This window comes from Mastomys coucha, unplaced genomic scaffold (genome assembly GCF_008632895.1).
Source record: "Mastomys coucha isolate ucsf_1 unplaced genomic scaffold, UCSF_Mcou_1 pScaffold9, whole genome shotgun sequence".
Lineage (NCBI taxonomy): Eukaryota > Metazoa > Chordata > Mammalia > Rodentia > Muridae > Mastomys > Mastomys coucha.
Genome location: NW_022196915.1, coordinates 8563882 through 8586160, shown reverse-complemented (window position 1 = coordinate 8586160; position 22279 = coordinate 8563882). Strand labels below are relative to the sequence as shown.

Sequence of the window (22279 nt, the reverse complement as noted above, 5' to 3'; positions counted from 1 at the left end):
CTGGGCAGCTAGGGATGAGAAACTTTGTCTTGAAAAAAAAAAAACAAAAAACAAAGAACAAAGAACTGTTACATGAATTTTGGCTCTGGGTTAGAATAGATTTCTAACAATTTCTAAACAACCCTGAACTCAGCATTTTGTATTATAAATTTATGTGGGGTAGTCTCAGAATTGAAGACTATAAAAAAAATAAAAAACATTGACTAACTGAAACACACAGAAGATGCCCTCTGTCCTCAAGTATCAAATACTCAGCCAACGCATTGTTATGTACATTTGCCTTCTCAGCTTAATAGCAAATTATAGGTATGCCAAAAGAATTGTCTAGAGATAAATTTATGATATATTATCAGCAAATGTTTGATTTGCTAGAACCAAGGGCATGTGCCATGATACTTTTAAAATTTTATCAATAAACATAAGCCAGGCATGGTAGCAAATACCTTTGCTCTCAGCACTTAGGAGGCAGAGATCTCTGAGTTTGAGGCCAGTCTGGTCTACATGAAGAATTCAAGGACAGGGGGCTGGAGGAAATAAATGGCTTGGAGAAATGGTTCAGAGGTTAAGAGCACTGGCTGTTCTTCCAAAGAACCTGGGTCCAATCCTCAGCACCCACAGGGCAGCTCACAACTGTTTGTAATTCCAGTTCCAGGAGATCTGGATCCCTAACACAAATATAAATGCAGGCAAAACACCAACACATATTAAAAAAAAAAAAATTAAGAAAAGAAGAGTTCAAGGACAACCAGAGCTACACAGTGAGTCTCTGCCCCCAGAAAATTACACACACACACACACACACACACACACACACACGTTTAAATAATTTTACAAGCTTAGGATAAAAGTAAATCTACTTCCTTCTCAAAACTAATCCTAATTACTGCTCCCCAGAGGCAGTTTACTCTATTTCATCCCACATTAAATCTTCTAGTAACACCTACACTCACCTAACACATACATATTCATCTCTCTCTTTCTCCCCCACCCTCTCTCTCTCTCTCTCTCTCACACACACACACACACACACACACCCCTTTCTTCATTTGTGTCTCTCATCCACTATTTAATAATTTTGCTTAAGAACAGCTGTTTTAGCTTTTACTCAATATAAGCTTATATTCATACAAAAATTATACTGAAACTCTTTCCTGTAAAACTTATAATTTTCTAGATCTAATGAAAACCTCTATTTAAACAGATTTCTCTGTCTTACTGATTGATGCTCTCTCCCTGTTCCCCCTGTCTCTTCTCCCATTACTCCTCTTGGTACAGTGACATATAATGGCATTCTTCCTCCCTTCTATTTTTATTTCTCTTCCTATGGTCTTTGCCCTATCATAGCAACCTACACTCATCGTCATAAACCAAACCTTGACATTACTAATATTTCTTCTCATAACTTCAACTTCAAGCATAGTATGGCATACTATACCATATATTATAAATATATTTATAAATATAAAATATAAATATATTTAGGCATAATATATAATAGATAAAAGACAAAACCAAAACAAACCCCAGCTCATCCCTACAAGCAGCACAGCATCTTACAATGCAGCCTCATCAGACAAATGAAGGCCTTGTGATCAAGCTCCAGAATCTTACAACACAGCCTCACTCATCCAAACAAACGAAGGCCCTGTCATCGAGCTCCAAGCCTACTTTTTTGTAATCCTTCACTGACCTTACAGCAATGATCTGATTGTTTCCAATTCCTGTTCCCTTTTACGATCACCAATTTATATGGGGAAAAAAAATTCTGGTCCTTCTGAAAAACTTACAAGAATAAGTACTTACTACTCTTCACTTAAATCATCCAATTATTTATATTTAATGTTTTGCCATATTGCCTCATTTCACACCTTTACAGGTACACCTCCCTCTAACTACACGTATCTCTGAGAACAGGGATGGACCTTCAGGCATATGCTCCCTGAGAACTGCAGCATTGACTCTGTGTTATTGGCTAATATGTGACCCACAGTCACACTTTTTAATTATCCTCAACACGTCCTTTCCAACTACATTTTCTTGATTAGGACCCAATTAACATGTCCCTTCAATTTCTCTCATGATTCCCCCTGGGTTTTATTATGACATTTCTGGAGAATCTAGATCAGCTATTATGCACAGTGCTCCTTTTTGTGTGTCTATTTCCTCATGATCAGATTGAGGTTACAACTTTCGGAGGAGTAAGATTATCAGAATTTATCTGGGTGATGCTTTGAACACTATATCCAGTGCATACGTTCAGTTTGCTCTACTGTGATGGTGGACCTGACCACGTGGTTAAAGATGATCTTTGTCAGGTCCCAGCACTGTTCCCTCTGCAATTAAGTAACGTGGAAATTGACCCTTCAATCATGTGAATACGCTGCTGCTCAGCGGTTGTCCATCAAATGGATTTTAGCATCCACTAATAGCTTGCCGGAGTTAACTGCACATTGAAGGATGCAGATAGACAGTCTCATTTCTCATCCAATATTTCTCATCTGTTTACAACAGGCATAGATTATTTTCCTTTAAAATCCATTACTATCTTCTTTTTTTAAACAGGAAGAATAGTTTATTGAGTATACAGTAGGAGGTGAGCAGGCTGAGTACCAACTAGAATACTATTACTTGTAACAGACAGTCTCATTACTCTTTTTGATGTTCCCACAAGATAGCTGCAGACGTAGCTCAATGTGCACTCAGCCCTGGGCTCAATCAACAGCAATGGAAAGCATGCTGGTACTAATTATTTTTAAAGATCACTGATGTAAAAACCTTACTGCTCTTTTTGTTTCTTTCTTTTTTACTTAATATATACTTAGTTTTATTCAGTATATAAGAACAGAGTCAATCCCTGAATTAATTTGTACTATTGCAAATAAATCTAATTCATATAAAATAGATTTTTTTAAAAGGCAGCTAAGTCTATTACAAACATCCTCCTAACATATTATCTCTTACATACTGCCCAGAATTTGAATCTGTGGTCTACCTACCTCAGTTTCCAGAGTACAGGTATGAGCCACCATGCACATCCTTGGCAAAGCACCAGACAGGCAAATGGACTATACATGCTAGCTATAATCACAACGCAATTACCCACTTACTGCCTCTGTGAGAGTCTGAAACCTCTATAAACTCAGCATCTAGAAACAAAACTCACCTGTCCAGGAATATATCTGGGAGTGGTGGGTAGGTCTGCATGTCAGGCACTCGCTCATGAACAATAACCATAATGAAAGATGTAAACCCAAATACTATGAAAACATATACACAACTCAGGATGGTCTTCCAGTACTCTGGGTCCAGTCTTCGAGCAGAATGTTTGTTTTTGCCATTCATGTACTGGTACTGATCAGAACTCAAGTCAGGGATGGGCCCATCACAGCTGTGTGTGGGCTCTCCATTACAGAGCCAGTCTGCACTCTGAAGAGCACTGATGAATGGAGTCATGGGACTCATAGGACTGTCACTGTTGTAGCCCATCTCCTCCAAAACATCAATATGTATTTTCTGCAGTTTTCGGACTGACAGCATTAACCGTTTAATGTCTCCTAGGACTTTAATTTCCAGAGGAGGAGACCGGAGATCATACTCAGTCAGTGTGAGCAATGTGATTCCATCAAGGCGGTGCTTGTTACATAAAATGTCCACATACTCAAAGAAACCTTCATCCTTTAGCCACACAGCCACATGCTTGGTAGTCCATCGGCGAATGCAGAGTTGACTAGGGCCTGCCATTTCTTCCTCCACTTCCTATCAAGGGAAAACAGGGAAAGAAAACAAAACCTTGAATGTAGTTCAACATCTTCATTAAAGACCAAATGCAAGTACACATACCAAAACCCCCACTGGCATCTCTAGTCAAAGAAACAAGTTACTCAGCAATGAGTGATTCCAAATACATTAGCATTCTCATAATTTTATGAGGCTGATGGCAACAGATCTGGTGTTATGGAGGGCTGTTGTTGAACCCAGGATTCACACAGATAAGGCCAGTGATCTACCCTGAGCTACAACCCCAGCTTTAACACTTTACAGAAAGGCATTTTGTTTGTTTGTTTGTTTTTGTTTTGTTTTTTTTTTTTTTTTGGTTTTTTGAGACAGGGTTTCTCTGTGTAGCCCTGGCTGTCCTAGAACTCACTCTGTAGACCAGGCTAGCCTTGAACTCAGAAATCTACCTGCCTCTGCCTCCCGAGTGCTGGAATTAAAGGCGTGCGCCACCACCTGGCTACAGAAAGGTATTTTACAAATGGCATTTCCATAGCATGTCAGCCATGATCACTTCAAAAGATTACTACTGAGAACAATGAGGCACTGGATATGATGGGGTGTGTGTGTGCACTTTAATACTTTTCATAAAATGTGATCTATAAAAGATATATTAGAAAAAATAATTTTTTTAAAAAAAGATGTATTTATTTGTTATATGTAAGTACACTGCAGCTGTCTTCAGACACTTTTTCTTCTCGCTTTGGCCCCGCCTGCTCGCTCACTCATTGTAGCTGTCTTCAGACACCTGGAAGAGTTCATCGGATCTCATTACGGATAGTTATGAGCCATCATGTGGTTACTGGGATTTGAACTCATGACCTTAGGAGGAGCAGTCAGCGCTCTTAACTGCTGAGCCATCTCTCCAGCCCAAAACTTAATTTCGGAAATTGTCTTGTCATGGAAAAAAATTCTCTACTTGAGGAGGAAAAGAACACAAATTATAGATAGTATAATTCCAGGAAACTTTAGATTTGAACATTTCTAGTTATGAAATGATTTATTTATCAGATGAACGTTTAAAAATAGCTGTGAGCTCAGTTCCTAATAGTTTTGTTGTTTTTCAGACAGGGTTTCTCTGTGCAGCCCAGGCTGTCCTGGAACTAGATCTGTAGACCAGGCTGGCCTCAAACTCACAGAGATCCACCTGTGTATCTGACTCTTGAGTGCTGAGATTAAAGCACACACTACCACTGCTGACTCCTCCTTCAAAGTCCCACTGTAGAACTGAAAAGGCCCTTCTTAGAATTAGTGGTCAAAGTTTTAAAAGAAAACTGCCATGTCAATATACTCATGAAGCAAAATGAAGATTATAGTTATAAAAGACTACTTAATACAGCTTTTTAAAGTACTCATGTTTTTTGCTGCTTTGATATTACTCAGCTATTTATACTCTTCTTATTTTGTAAAACCTGGGTCTATTTCAATTTTTAAAATGTATCAGATACACGGAAGACAAAGGCCTATATGAGAAAGAAAAAGATAACAAAAAACTTCTTCTCATGTGCCTACTTCTTAACTATTAAAGCCACTGGGTTTTCTGGATTTAAAATAACTCACTATATTTTCTTCTGAGTTGTTTAAAAACAGAATAGGGTTTTTGGTTTTTGTTTCTTTTAATCCACAATGATACAGTGACTATCTAGCTTTAAAAAAAAAAACAAAAAACAAAAAACAGTTGTAGTAAAATATTCCGGATAGATATAAGTTACACATTTCTCTTGTGAAAGTTCATTAGACTATAATGTTTGAAAAGAGGCTTGTTTTAAAAAGTGAAATAAGGACTGGAGAGATGGCTCAGTGGTTAAGAGCACTGACTGCTCTTCTGAAGGCCCTGAGTTCAAATCCCAGCAACCACCTGGTGGCTCACAACCATCCGTGATGAGATCTGATGCCCTCTTCTGGTGTGTCTGAAGACAGCTACAGTATACTTACATATAATAATAAATAAAAATCTTTTTTTAAAAAAAGTGAAACAAAACAGTACAAATGAGTGTCCCCCAGAACAAAGGTTCTCTACAACACCCAGGCCAGCATCATCTTCCTCTCCTCCCAACCAGATGATCCTCTGATCTCCTGATTTCACGTTTACTGTGGCTTTATAGCACACATTCTGGAGTAAGAAAACCTTCCTTAAGGAAAGTAAAAGGCAGGTGATGTTACAGTGTTCCCTACCCACACAAATACTTGTCTAAAGATTTGTCATCACTGAACAAAAGCAGACATTTTAACTAATAAGCTCACTCATACCATCAAAAATATTCAGGAAATAAGAAATAGACACGAAAAAATTTACCCAAAGACAAAAATGTCCATTATTAAGAATTTTGTCCCCAGCACTTGGGAGGCAGAGGTAGGCAGATTTCTGAGTTCGAGGCCAGCTTGGTCTAAAGAGTGAGTTCCAAGACAGCCAGGGCTAAACAGAGAAACCCTGTCTTGAAAAACCAAAAAGAATTTTGTCTTGATACTGAAAAAAAGCAAGCCTCATTTTTAGAAACCTTAAAATGTATTTCATTATCAACTCACATTCCTCTTTCCTAATCTTAGAAAATGAACATCGTATCACCCATCTACAGGGAGTGTTCTGCTGCAAAGTTACATAAAGCAGAGGTGAATTCCATTAAGCTATGGTTTTGCCATGTTTGAGTTTACATCCATTGCTAGATGGTTTCATCCTCTCTGCTTCATCTGTATCTTCCTTCCCCCAGGATGCTGACTAAATCATCATACTTGGATACCCAACAAGATGTGTGATAAACTCAGCAGCAGTTACCAAGTTGCAAACCTCATCTACACCAACAAACATCCCCCCATGTTATCTCTATTCTGCTCCTTTCCCCTTCTCCAATGGCTTACCACCAGTGGGTTCCAAGTCACTCCCATCCTTGGAGCACTGTTCTTCAGGGCAGTTTCATCTCATACTCTGAGCAAAATGATTTTCTCTTCTCTCATGTTTCTCTCCCATACTAACTCACCAGACCTTTCAACTTCAATCAAGCTAACTGGCTTTGAAGCCCACGCTTTACCTACTAGATAATTCGAGTTGTAACACAGAAGCAAGCCTTTGAGCCTGCTGTGGGAATGCCCTAAAAGCATGACACATTTCACTGCTCTGCCTCATCAGACTAGTGCATGTCCTTTAATTGTGTGCTACTACATAATAGTTACAGGGCCACAGTAACCAATATTCAGCTCCAACTGTGAGAACATGTATTAAAGAGGAATATTAAAAATGATAGTAAGCTCTAAGGTCCATTTACTAGTCATGTTGAGCCACAGGAATTGCAGGGAACAGAAGGCTGAACAAAGAACATGTCAGATGACTAGTTCCATACAAACCAAATTAATTTTAGTCAATAAATGTTCAAGGATGCTTTCCATTTTAATAATAACTGATTAATATCAACTATCAGCAGGTCTGCTGCTTCTGGCCAAGATATAAAAGCAGAACAAATTTTACTCTCTGATTTGAAATAATCAAACAATCAATAAAGTATATGAAAAACCGACTCAAAATGCCGGACCATCAGCCACCCCAACCCCTGACAGTAAACAACTGAGTTGGGCTCAGATTATTTCAGCTTAATGCTTTGAACGCGTTTAAGCCAGGAGAGTCATACAATGAGAAACACAAGTAAGCTGAAGCCTGCAGACATGTTGAGTTGAGCTGAACTGATCAATGTGACTGTATTTGTGGGCTGAATACTACAGAGATACCCAGATGGAGCTGTGCAGAAATCCACCAAAGGTCTCCCTTGAATACTCATCAGAACATGCATATGTCAAGATGGAAAAGAAACCATCCAAAAGGTTTCCTAACTTCACATATGGAGAAAAAAAAAAGGCTGTCTCAAAAAACCAAAAAAAAAAAAAAAAAAAAAAAAAAAAAAAAAAAAAAAAAATTAAAAAACCTATCCCAATCAGGCTGAACAATAATTCACAACACATGAGGCTTTAGGAAGAACACACAATAATACCAGTAGGACAAAATAAAATCTAAAACCATTGTTCTCAACTAAGGCTAATTCTTCTCCTCACTTTCCAGGAATATTTGGCAGCATGTGGATTTTTTTTTTTCCCCTGAGACAGGGTTTCTCTGTATATCCCTGGCTGTCCTGGAATTCACTCTGTAGAACCAGGCTGGCCTCGAACTCAGAAATCCACCTGCCTCTGCCTCCCAAGTGCTGGGATTAAAGGTGCGCGCCACCACTGCCCGGCCGGCAGCATGTGGATGTATTCTTTTTGGTCACCACTTGGGGAGGGGGTTACTAGCATGGAGAAAGTAGACACTAGAGATGCTGGTAAAATCTTATAATGCTGCCAGCTGTGGTGGTACATACCATAACCTCAGTACTCTGGAGGCCACGTCAACATGAGAGTGAGTTCAAGGCCAGAGTGAACCACACAGAGAGATAGAATTTAGGAGGGACTACATAGCGAGAGCCTCTGTGCTGCCTAAATTTATCTAACTTGACAACAGGATAGAGTAATTTGAGAGGAGGGAACCCTAGCTGAGAAATGCGAAGACAGGGCTGTAGGCAAACCTGGAGAGCATTTTCTTAATTGGTGATTGATGGAGGAGAGCCCAGCCCATTGTGGGTGGTGCCATCCCTGAGTTGGTGGTTCTGGGTTCAATAAGAAAGCCGGCAGAGCAAGCTATTAGAGCAAGCCAGTAGGCAGCACCCCTTCCTGGCCACTGCATTAGCTCTTGCCTCTAGGTTCTTATCCAGTTTTGATTTCCTATCCTGACCGTCAGTGATGAACAATGATGTAGAAGTATAAGCCAAAATAAACCCTTTCTTCCTCACGTTGCTTTGGTCATAGTGTTTCATCACAGCAATAATAATCCTAAAACATCCTCTTTCAAAAAAAAAAAATCTGCTAGGAATGATGGCGGCACATGTTTTTAATCCCAGCATTCAGGAGACAGAGGCAAGTAGATCTCTATGAGTTCAAGGCCAGCCTGGTTATACAGCAAGTTCCATACCAGCCAGATCTATATAGAGAGACTCTGTCTCAAAATAAAAATAGCAGAAAACTATGGGGTACTAGAATCATCTCTCTGCAAAGAGTTGTTTGGCCCCTAAATGTTATTTTGCTGCTAGTGAGAAAAATTACCTTAAGGTAATTTTCTCTGCATCTTGTGACTTCAGGAATATTTATAAGATATATAAGAATATAAAGGTATCTAGAATCCAAAAGCAAAACATTAAAACCCATGAAAAAGATTCAATAGAATCTGATCAGAACAGACAGAGATAACATAATTAGCTTTGTTTTTTTTTAAAAACAACAGGAAATTTATGTAATTATGACAAATGTACTATACATTTAAGTATGTTAAATAGAAAGCAGGCATGCTGGAACACACCTATCATCCAGCACTAAAGAGGATGAATCAGTAATATTTAGAATTCGGGGATAGTCCGGGCTACACAGTGAGTGCAGAGCTAAGCCCAGCTCTATAGTGAGGCCATGTCTTTTCCCCTCAGAACTAGAAAAAGAGGAAATTAGGCAACTCTCTGAGAGAAGCCAGAACCTATGTTCTCAGGTATGTCCTACTTTCTTTCTGAGCCTCTCCTCCCTTCTTTCTCTTAACCATCTTGTTTTGAATCTATGTTGAAAATATCTTTTAATAAAAATCCCCAACCCTGAGACTAGAGAGAGGGCTCCACAGTTAGGGAGAGTTGCAGCTCCTCCAGAGGCTCAGGCTGTTGGCATTCAGATGGTGGCTCGCAACTGTCTATAATCCTAGGTGCAGCGGAATCTAGCATTCTCTTCTGGTTTCCATGGGCACCAGGCACACACATGGTGCACAGACATGCATCATGCAGGCACAAAACTCATAAACATAAAATAATTTTAAAAATGTAATTCCCAACTGTGGAGGCTGGAGAGAGGGCTCAGTGGTTAAGGGACATGATGCTCTTATAAAGGAACTGAGATTCCAAGTCAGGTGGCTCACAGCTGTCTGTAGCTTCAGCTCTAGGAGATCTGGTGCTCTCCACCAGCACCTAAAATCATGTGTACATACCCCCAGACAGGTACATACGTGTACACATATAACATGAAATAAACCATAAAGGCCCCAGCTCTGCTTCAAAGGGGCTCATCCTGGGATCCTTTTCTGTATAAACACCACTAGTCCCAGTTTGATCTGAATTGAAGTTCCTAAAAGATTTGGGGAACTCCTTGGGTTGCTGTAAGTGACAGGGTGGAACTGAGCCTTCTCTGACCCTCTTGACATGACTTTCTTATCCATGTTCCCCTTGAAGCACGGCTGATTTCCTTCAAATGACAACTCCCTCCAATCTATGTCCTTCTCGTGTCTCCCAAGAAATTACAGAAAACTTCAAAAGGATCAGCTGGTCATGATTTTAAACCCACAGCTTAGGAGACAGGTACAGGTAGATTTCTGTGACCTCAAGTTCAGCCTGATCTATACAGTGAGTTCCAGGACAGGCAGAGCTACATAATGCAACCATGCAACCATGTCTAAGTAACCATGTCTAAAGGTGTGTGTGTGTGTGTGTGTGTGTGTGTGTGTGTGTGAGAGAGAGAGAGAGAGAGAGAGAGAGAGAGAGAGAGAGAGAGAGAGAGAGAGGGGCAGAGGCAGAGGCAGAGACAAAGAGGAGGCAGGACAGAAAGAAACACAGGGAAAATTATATGGGGAAGAGAAACCCCTTACTCTGAAGTCTGAGTGAAGCCTCCTGCTTACTGAGAAGCAGGAATCCAGCACAATTAACAACTGCTGTAAAAGCTTCCAACAATAGAGATATTCCCTTCACATATAGATGTTTTATGTTAAAGTTATAAATGACTAGACATAAAGCCTAAATGTGTCTGACCCCTGGTGGAGCCTCATTCCTTTCCCTAGATATTTTCTGAAAATCTCAAACAAGACTGTTAACTTTGCTTACAGCAAAGGCACCTCACGATTTAGACTTTTACCATATCAATTAGAATCCTGTCCAGTGCCCTTCAGGAACCATACTATGATCTCCTTTAGTTTTTTTCAACTCCCTTTGATAACTGCTTCAAATTCACCAAAATCGCATCCCTGAGTGTTGTAAGAACAATGAGGTGGCTTTCAGAGAGGCCACATCCTTGCTTTCTTCTTGAGCAGCTCCTCCCAACCCAGCTTAACATCTATCTATAAAACTCATTAACAGCTAACAAACCCCAACTTTTCTTTAAAGAGGCAGATGAGGGGTAGGTGTGGGAGGGGGAGGGAAAGAGAGAATATTAAGCCGACAATAATGGCAATAGAGAGATGAGAACAGGCATCATTAACGGGGGTGGGAGGGGGATTGGTGGGGCGGCAGTAAGATGACTCTGTGGGTAAAGGCATTTGTTGCCAAACCAGACAACCTGAGTTTGATGCCTGGAACACACATGGGGAAAGAGAGAACAGGCTCTGTCAAGTTGTCTGCTGACCTAGTCCTGACTTCCTGCATGAATAAATGCCAACAAAACACCCAAATCTTTAAAGAAATTGAATATATAATACACTCTCACCAAGAAAATTTCAGGCCCAGAGGGCTTCACTGGTGGTGTGCGGGCTTAGGCCTTTAATCCCAGCACTTGGGAGGTAGAGGTAAGGGGGTCTCTAAATTCAAGGCCAGCCAGAGTGAGTTCCAGGACAACCAGGGCTACATAGAGAAATTGTCTGGAAAAACTAATCAACCAAATAAACACCATTCTCTACAAGCCTTTCAAGGAAAGGCTATTTCTGAATTCAGTTTTGAAAACAAAATCAAGACATAACAACAACAACAACAACAAAAATCATGAACTGTTAGCCCTCATGCAGAGTTACAACAAACAAAAACAAATTTAGTGACATAAAATTAAAACCAAGTGGCATTTATCAACAATGCCAAGCTGGTTTAGTATCTGAAAATAAAAACAGCCAAGTCCCCACATTAAAAACATAAAAAGCAAAACCACAAAATCATCAAACTATGAAGAAAAACATTTGACAAAATTCACCCATCATTTCTGATTGTGAAAACCCACCAAACTAAAAATACAAAGAAACGTCACAACTTGATAAAAGGTATCTTTAAAGAACCTACTAGCATCAGATTTCATGAGGGAAGCCTTCCTCCTAATGTCTGGATAAAGATGACGATGCCTCTAGGAAACATTAAAGAAACATTTAACAAATGCAACAAGGACAAGCAAAGCAAAAGTCGTGCAGAGAACCTGACCACTCATAGAGAGCCCCAAAGGTGCTGTGACAGGGGATAACACCAAAACTGGAAAACAAGAATGACACACAGTCAGTAAGTGTTCCACACTGTAGGGGACCAAAGGTGCACATAGCTCAGTGGTGGAGTGCATGCTCATACGGAAGAAGGCATACTAAAAACCATCCCCAGCACATATGTACATATGTACACACATACATACACATATACACATACATATTGGTCAGGTGTGGTGACACATGTCTATAGTCCTAGCACCTGGAGGCAGAGGCAGGGAAATCTCTGTGACTTCCAGGCTCGTCTAACTTACATAACGAGCTCCAAGCCAGCCAAGGCTACACAGTGAGACCCTGCCTCAAAACAAAACAAAACAAAACAAAAACAATCAATCAAACAAACATCAACAACTACAACCACAAAAATATCTAAAGAATTAGTATGAAGTTTAGCAAGACCATTACATATAAGTACAATATACCCAATCAACTACAGGCCTGGCTCAGTTGGTAAACTGCTTCAACACTCTCACTGGATTCCCAGCACTCACTCATGTAAGAACCACTCAAAAAGACTGAGGTAGCCGGGCAGTGGTGGCACACGTCTTTAATCCCAGCACTTGGGAGGCAGAGGCAGGCAGATTTCTGAGTTCGAGGCCAGCCTAGTCTACAGAGTGAGTTCCAGGACAGCCAGAGCTATACAGAGAAACCCTGTCTCGAAAAGCCAAAAACACCACCACCAACAACAACAACAAAAATACTGAGGTAGAGAGGTGGAAAAGGAAACACAGTAATGTGTTTATAATCCCAGCACTGGGGAGCAGAGACAGCGCACTGACCAGTCAACCTACCCAAATTAGTAGGCTCCAAGTTCCCACATTCAGTGAGTGATTTCATCTCAAAAACAGATATGTGTATGTATTTATACATGTATGTATTTATACATGTATGTATGTATGTATGTATGCATGATGTATGTGTTTGTATATATATAAGTGATACATATCCAAAGAGCATTTTAAAACTACAAAAATCCAACTTATAAAACTAATAGTTCTATTTCCCTCACACATACAATTTCTCTAAAGAAGACTTTACCCGCACAAGTGCTGATGAGTGTTCTGAAACACGGTGATGTTACAGTGTACTAGTCACCACACTGGTATGTTCAAGTCCTCACTGTTAACACTTGTTCACAAAATTATCATTATCACATCACCACAGGTCGGGTTTCTATAAATAGAATACATATATCAAAGAATCCAAGATGTTACCTAAACACTAACTCAATTCCATCATTAAATCTTGATTCACTTTGGCTTTGTTTTTTTTGTTTGTTTGGTTGGTTTTTTTTTTTTTTTTTTTTTTTTTTTTTTTTTTTTTTTTTTTTTTTTTTGGTTTTTTGTTTGTTTTTGTTTTTCAAGACAGGGTTTCTCTGAGTAGCCCTGGCTGTCCTGGAACTCACTCTAGACCAGGCTGGCCTCAAACTCAAAAATCCACCTGCCTCTGCCTCCCAAGTGCTGGGATTAAAGGCGTGCAGGGCAACTTTGGCTTTGTTTTGCTGCTAAACCTCACTAGGGACCCTGACTAGTTAGTACTTGCCATGCAAATTTATGCTAATCCTTCTACCTTTGTTTCCCACAGTGCGGCCATCTTGATCTACATTTAAAAGCACTTCATACAAAGTTTAGTACTTGTTCCTTTCCCAAAGGCATTTTGTTTTGACACTGCTGGGGACTGAACTTCAAGTACTCTCTCTAAGGGCTCTATCCCTAAGACCCCAGAGCTGAAGTGTTAACTGGCATGTATAAAGGAAGCATTTCAATTTGAGATAATAATTAAAAGTGCATTCTGAAGTCATGAGCATTTCAATTTGAGATTAAAACCTAAAAGCACATTCTACAACTAAGAAACTCTGAAGCAAAGGTTAACACTGTCTTATCAAGACACAAAGTCCATCCTGAATTCAGCCTTTGACTATCAGTGGGTCTTAGTTCATTCTATTTTACAGATAATAGATAAAATGAAAGCAGGTGACTGCTCTATATAGCATGCAACAAATAACACTTTATCTTTTGTATGTACTCTGTTTACACAATTAAGACATACCAAGCACAGAGGCTGTCTTAAATTGGTTTCTCTTTTGATCAGATTAGTTTAAATCCTGCTAACTAAAGAGTTCAGTGACCTAACAGGAGTTCAATTCCTACTATCCTCAGTTGTTTGAATCAGGCCTCACTAGGCAGCCCAAGATGATCTCTAAGTTGAGGATTACCAGTGAGCATCACCATATTCAGCTTGATTCCAATATATTTTCTATAATGCATTTATTTTTTGGGTGGGGGTTACATACACCTGTGTGTGTAGAGATGTCCTAATCTATCACAGAGATGTCTTGCTCTATCACTTCCTATCTTGCTCCTTTAAGACAATCTCTCACTAAACATGGTCTAAGATGGTGGCCAGTGAGCCCATCCTGTCTCACTCCCAACAGTGTAGTGCTGAGGTTACAGGTGCCCTCCACCAGGTGTGAAAAGGATCTGAACTCCAGACTTGTGCAGCAAGCACCTTTACCTGTAAGAATCATTTTTCTAACCTCTGGGATGATATATTTCTGTGTCTGTCTGTCTGTCTGTCCGTCTGTCTGGTCCATCTTTGTGAAATGAAAAAAAAAAGGTTAAAATAAATCTAACTTGAATTCTACTTTTTTCTTTTTTAAAGATAATTTAATTCTAAACTGAGGGTAGAGTTTTGTTAACATCATTGTTATCTAAATTACTCATACAACTCAAAACAGATATAATTTTTTTTTGAGACAGAATCTCCTTTAACCCACTATATAACCAAGGATAGCCTTGAATACCTGATTCTTGGCTACCCAAATGCTAGAATCATAGGTATTCAACACTTTATACAACTAAATAGATGTTCTTTTTAAAACTGTTGTGGAGACAAGGTTACAGTGTATAGTCCAAGGTGGCCTTTGATCTGTGATTCTCCTGCCTAACGGTGCTGGTACAGACAAGCCACCACACTGGGCTTGAGTTCAATTTATTTTCTATGACATTCTTATATACTTTCTTGATGAAATGAAAACAGCTTAAAATAAACACCAACTTTAAATCTGCTGTTCTGATATTAATATCAGCAAAGCTACCCTTTAATCACTGAATCTTTAGTGTATCTTTTTATTTTTTTCATTGGAGAAATGTCTATTTAAGAGCTGTGGTGGGCTGGTAGGTCAGAGTGTACACCTTTAGTCCCAGGACTTGGGAGGCAGAGGCAGGTGATCTCTGAGTTCCAGGACAGCCTGGTCTACAGAGCAGAGAAACCCTGTCTTGGAGTGGGATTTGTGGTGGTTTGATAACAATGGCCCCCATAGACTTGTATATTTAAATACTTGGCTCCCCATCTGGGAAGAGGTGTGGCCTTGGAGGAGGTATGTGGCGGGGGGGGGGTATTGAGGTTCCAAAGCCCACACCATTCCTAGTTAGCTATCTTTCTGCTTCCTACTTGAGGATAAGAATGTGAGTTCCCTGCAATATGCCTGCCTGCCTGCCTGCCTGCCTGCCTGCCTGCCTGCCTGCCTGCCTGCCTGCCGCCATGTTCCCAGCAATAATGGTCATGGACTGACTCTGAAACTGTAAACTGCCAATAAACCCTTTCTTCTACAAGTTGCTGTGGTCATGGGTCTTATTACAGCAATAAAAAAAAAGTAACTAAGACATTTTCCCATTCTCTAACTGAACTGTTTCTCCACTGTTGAGATAATGGTTTTTGTTTGTTTGTTTTTATCTTTTATTTTAAACTCAATAGTTGCATGCTGTTCTAATACAACTTTCTGAGACAGAGGTAGCATTTCTCTGCAGGCCAGTCCAAACCACATGCTACAAGTCATTCCTAGCAACCTAGCTCAGCATTTAAAGTAAAATCTATCCCTTGCAACTGTACTGTGATAGAATATGAAGAGCCCTTTACATTTTTTGTTATTTACTTGTGTGTGCACGCTTGCAAGAGAGAGACAGAGAGGGTGAGAGACAGAGAGAGAGAGAGAGAGAGAGAGAGAGAGACAGCAGGAGAGTGAGAGAAAGACAGCAAGCACACCTCCATATTCAGGCACACAAGTGTCACAGTATTCATGGAGAGGACAGAGGACAACTTAGGAATCCTGGGATGAAGCTCATGTCAAAGAGGCAAGCATCTTTATCCACTGAGCCATCTCACTGATTCCACATAAGCCCTTTGGACCTCTGAATTCTTAGAGTGGGTCCATACAAGATGCTGGTTCAAAACGAAGTAAAGCAAAGTTCATGCTGTGTCCTGCAGGACCTGGAGAGACTTAAGAGATGTCTCTACCCACTTCACATCAAATGCCTGCACTTCCGAATTCTTTGAAAGCATGCCATGTTTTGTTTCGGTAAGCTTTGGAAACAACTTTTCTAACCCAGGACTTACAATTAGTGTAAAGCAGTGGTTTACAACTTTCTTAATGCTGCAACCCTTTAATACATACAGTTCCTCACATTGTGGTGACCCCCAACCATAATTATTTTTGTTACTACTTCATAACTGTAATTTTGCCACAGCTATGAGTCATATTGTAAACATGTGATATCAGGATATCTAATATGAGACCTCAAAGGGGTCATGACCCACGAGTTGAGAACCACTGCTATAATAGTCTCCAAAAATCTGTAAATTCTTGTTACTATTTAGTAGCTTTTTTTTTTAGTAGCTTTAGAAATTTGCAGCCTGTCCTTTATGACAGGGAGAGAAGCATGATGTCCAACAAGGACACCAGATTCCTTGTGTTGGTTCCTGGAAGTTTAACTTCAATGTACAGGTGACAAAACCATCTGCATATCTGGGCACTCAACACCTTCATGTTAGACAGGGTAGGGAAGGAATAAAAGTAACTTAACAGAACAACCCTGCAGGTAAGACAGTGTGCACAGGAGGCCTCATTTCACAGTAACACTGACTCCCACTTCACCTCTACCTACTTACTCAGAGGGCTCTGCTTTACAGTTTGCATTCTTGCATCTCCCAAGTGACAGGTTATACAATAAATATAAAAATAGTGACAAATGGACACAGTTAAATTCATTTTATAAATTAGACAACAAGGAGCAAGAAAATATAATTCAAACAACAGATTCTACTTGAAATTAGCATGCAAGAATTCCAATTCAAGAGTCAAACATTTTTCCCACATGCATTTTGCACGTATTTAGATAGATTTAGTTAGCAAGGTAGAACAAGGGTAAACTATTTAATAAATAAAACCATTTCAGCACAAATATTACAATAATGACAACTTCCTCTGGGCAAGGTGACTGACATATGCCTACAGGCCAGTACTTGGGATGCAGAAGTCAGGGATTATGAGCTTGAGACAAGCTTGTGTCACAGCACGGTCCTTATTCCAAATGGGTTTAAAGAAAGGGAAGACACTGCTTACAGATGCACACTATCCTTCAGCACACTTAAGAAAACTAGCCATTTTATGTCCCCAGTCGTCTGTCCTATCTGTTTTCATCTCAGGACAGAGGCTAGAGCTATGAAGTACACTGAGTCATCACATTTCTTTAATACGGAATAATTCATCTCTTATTTGGACAGGCAAGGGACAGATAGGGTTCAGTTTGGCACAATTCTATGGAATCACCTACATTCTTGATTTGTGTAGTTGTCAACTGTGCTGTGGTGGTCAGTGGTTGGTGTTGTGTTAGAATGGAGGCTCATGTCTGGATAGACCACACCAGGCCAATACAGTTCCACGTGAGAAAGGTTTATTGTAGGGGAAGGGGGCAAAAGGTGGTGACAAAGATGAAGGGGGAAAGAGAGCAGAGGTCAGGAGGGTCTGCCTTTTATTTGGGTTGTGACGTAACTGCTCGCAGGTAAGGGTGGGAAGTGAGCCAGGTAGATGCTGGAAATGTGGGAATGTATGGCAAGGGTCCCTGTCGCCTACAGGTGATGTCACTGTCATCACTGGATTCGGAGGTGACCAGCAACCGGAAAGCTGGTTCCTGATACCAACAGTTGGTCACAAACACAAACCCTGGATGATAAGGTGATTATAATAACTACCCAGATGGAGCGTTTATTAACACATTTGGCTTTGGGAATAGAGATACAGCTCAGAAGTTTAGAGCACTTCTCTTTCAAAGGACCCAAGTCCTGCTCCCAGTGCCCACACTGGGAAGCTCACAAATTCCTAAAACTCCAGCTTCAGGTGATCTGAAACCTCTGGCTTCAGAATCACCACATACACTTGTATGTATGCATGAGTCACATACATAACTGAAAGTAATAAAATACATCCTAACAATATCTGCTTTTTTCTTTCTTTCTTTTTGAGGCAAGGTCTCACATAAGTCAGTATAGAACACATCAGAACGTTTAAGCCACAGTGAAGACTACTAGAACTACGCTATCATATAACCCAGCAATTAGACTCCGGATTATCTCCTCCAAAGAAATGAGAACATATGTTGACACAGACTCCTACATACAAATGACTGCAACGCTATTCATAGTAGTTGAGATGTTCAAGAAACCAAAAGATTCCATGTCGATAACCCAGTAATAAAAATGAGTGAGTTATTGTATATTCAATACCTTGGGTGAGTTTCAAGGGCATTAGACTTGAGGGGAAGCCAGTCTCAAAAGGTCACATAGTGCGTGGTTCTATTGATGGAACACTTTCAACCTGACAGGATTATGTAAGTGGAATTGATTAGTTGTTGCCAAGGATTAGAGGTATGGCAGAAAAGGAACAGTCCTTCACTGGGATTGGACAATAGTTATAAGAATCTATTCTTGATAAAATGGCAGTTTCCTGTTTGATACTGTTCTAGAGTTATATAAGATACAACTGTAGCAGGAAAGTGGATACAAGTACATGCATGTTCTGTACTTTTTGAAAACAAACAGGGGTTTGCTACTCCATGTAAATCAATATTTCAAAGGAAGAAGTTTAAAAGTTCTTTTTTCTTTAAGACTATCCTAAAAACTGAAAATGGCATGCCTTTTCTAGTTTAAAAAACAGTAAGAGGACCTTGTGTCACAGCATGCATACTCTTCCAGGATCTGAATTCAGTTCCTATTACCCAATCAGGTGGCCTCTAACCACCTCACTCCAGCTCCAGGAGATATGACATTCTGGCCTCCACAGGCACCCACACTCATATGCACATGACACACATAATTAAAAATAAATCATTAAAAAACTATTAATAGTTATTCCTAGGGCGAGCTCTTCACTCTAACTTTCTAAAGTTTGTTTCGTATATTTACCATGTAATACTTGATGATTAAAAAGAAAAAGATTTTTAAAAAATTAAAACATTATTTTTCAGTGAAGTACACTTCACTTAAATAGATATAAACAGAAAATTGGATAATTCGTGTATGTCTACAAACACTAATAGAAGATGCAAAAAACTGAATCAAGCACCAAACCATGACTACTGATCCAACTCTGATCCCCGTTAACTACCTGTAACTCAAAAATGCTTTCAGCTCTATTCCAGGGAGAACTAAGGGACTTTAAACAGTTATCTGAGGCTTTGAATGCATCACTGTAATAATCAGTAGGACAGAATATTTACAATGTTAACACTGGCAGTGATCTAGGATCTAGTATAACTGTTCAATTTCCAGTTAAATAAACTAAGGGTAGGGAGCTAAATTTGAGAGAGCATGCCAGCAACAGAATCTGATATAAAACTCAGAACAATGGTTAAGAGTGCTGCCTCTGAGCCAGGTGGCAATGGTGGCAGCGGCGGTGGTGGTGGTGGCAGCAGCAGCGGCGGCGGCGGTGGCGGTGGCCGCAGCAGCGGCGGTGGTGTACACCTTCAATCCTAGCACTTGGGAAGCAGAGGCAGGGGCATCTCTCAGTTTGAAACTAGCGTGGATGCCTTTACTCCAAGGACTCTGGAGGCAGAGGCAGCCGGACCTCTGAGTCTGAGACCAGCCTGGTCTACAGAGTGAGTTCCAAGACAGCCAGGGCTACACAGAGAAACCCTGTCTCAAAAAACCAAGGGTGCTGCCTCCAAGCTGGCCAGATGGCACAAATCTGAGTTTGACACCCCAGAACCACATGACAGGAGAGAACCAACAACTGAAAGCTGTCATCTGATCTCCAAAAGGAAGCTGTGGCACATGTCACAGTGTGAGGCATGTAGGTACACACAAATAAACCAATAGATTATACACAACTTTTAATATGAAATGTAAGTTAAGTATTTCAACAGTATTATTATTACTTACAAATTCTTTTCAGTGCCACAGCTTAAGCCTCAGGCATACTGGCAAATGCTCTATCTCTAAGCTACACCCCTAGCACCAACAGAGTATGTGGTGGGGTTGGGGTCTCATAATGCTGGCTGTCCTGGAACTTACTAGGAAAACTAGGCTATCCTCCAATCCAGAGTTCTGCATGCCTCTGCCTCCAGAGTGCTGGAATTATGGGTATAAATCACTAACATTTTTAAAGGTATATTCTGGCAACAAAAGCAAAAGACAATGAGATGGTAGCAGCTAAGAAGCTTTCCACAGCAAAGAAAACTACCAACACAGTGCTGAGACAATTTACACAACAGGGAAATCCAACAAAGGAGTCACATCTAGAATATTATAAATGCCTCAAAAAACTTAGTAACAAATGAACCCCAAATAATCAGTTTGTTACCTCATCACATGAGCAACGAAGTACATGACTAGAACTCAGCTTACTGGTGTACAGGCTCTAACCCCCAAGTACTTGGAGACTGAAATGGGGAGGATGGAAAAGCTCAATGTCTGCCTTGAGTTTCAAGTACCTTGGGCTTCAGAGAGACTTCAAAGACAGATTCTGCAAGTCGGCGAGACGCTGTCTGAAAATAAAGTTGAACTGGGCTAGGGTTATAGCACAGTACTAGCCATGTGCAAGAGGACCTAGGCTCAAACGCTATCATGGGAAGTCAAACAAACCAAGAAAATATGAATCTACTCCATTTGTAATCATTTATTATCAAAAACCCCAAACTAACAAACACCGGTGAGGATGGGAACAAAAATAATATAGTATCAAGAACTATATAAAAGATAGCTGGGCAGTGGTGATTCACGCCTTTGATCCCAGCACTTGAGAAGCAGAGGCAGGTGGGTCTGAGTTCCAGGCCAGCCTGGTCTACAGAGTGAGTTCCAGTACAAAAAGGTCTATGAAGGTGCCTTAAAATTCCCAAAGCAAGTCATATGTTGTGGTACAGTCCCAGCACACTGGAGGTAGAGGCAGAAGGATGAGGGGTTCAAGGTCATCCTCAGTTACATAATGAGTTCAAGGCCAGCTCAGGTTATCTAACACCTTGTTTCAAAAAACAAAAATCCCTAAAACCTCCACTTTTAAGTAGTTATCTGGGGGAAAAGGGGCCGGGGAACCCTCCTCTTCCCTGCCAGGGGCCATTCTTTCCCGGCATATGGTAAACAATCTTGCTTTGCCACCCTCATTTGTCAGGATATATTTCCTCTATACACATTAAAAAGCAACAGGGCCAGCTATTCTTCAACTAACTATCTGATACCACAAGTCAATAAAACATCTCTATAAGTGATATTGTTAAAGTAACAGAAATCTGATTAACACTACAACCTGCGGAAATGATATTAGCATATCAAAGAAAGACCCTCACACTTAAGTTTATTATGAAAGCTTAAAACACAAAACCAACCTAGATGGCCATCAAACACATCAGCAAATGAAGAGAATCACAAAGGCATGTAATTCAGCCAAACAACAAATAAAAACCAACTGCTATGATGCTGAGGTTAGATGAGCTCAGGAGCCTCAGGTTAGTCTAGATGACATAAGAGGGATCTCAAACAAAATACACAGCTCTCAGACTTCATCAGAGAACTTTCTTTGTGCCATGGATAGCAGTTAATTAAAACCAACCAACCAACCACCTCACAATGAACTAAAGTGCAAAGAATCTGTGGAGCACTTAGCCACCATATCAAACCTGCTCCCTACAAGGCCCAGGAACCATCTTGAAAGAGGTGGAAAGATCAAGAGCCAGAGGTCTCAAAGGACAAGTCCATAACTGCCGTTTGGCTACAACAGAACTGCTACACTTAAGGACGCACAGAGCCGTGGTTCCTGTCACAAGACCTGCACGAGATCAAGCCAGAACATTTCAGCGTGAAGCAGGGAGAAGCTTGAAAGTGCCATCCCAAACTGAGAAGCCATTGACAGCTGATGGCTTCTAGGGAAGGAAGAAGCACAGTGATTTTTAAGGGTGTGCCCCATAGGCCAAA

The 22279-nt window shown here is 40.3% G+C and overlaps 1 protein-coding gene across 3 annotated transcripts in view; it reads right to left on the bottom strand.

Annotated features, from left to right (window-relative positions):
- The window catches only part of Samd8 (sterile alpha motif domain containing 8), a 44030-nt gene that overhangs the window by 13363 nt on the left and 8388 nt on the right, over nt 1-22279 (bottom strand). For all 3 annotated transcript variants that reach the window (XM_031361100.1, XM_031361101.1, XM_031361102.1), the window contains exon 2: nt 3164-3756. In XM_031361100.1, coding sequence (XP_031216960.1) covers nt 3164-3756 — 593 coding nt within the window. The remainder of the gene's footprint in view (nt 1-3163; nt 3757-22279) is intronic.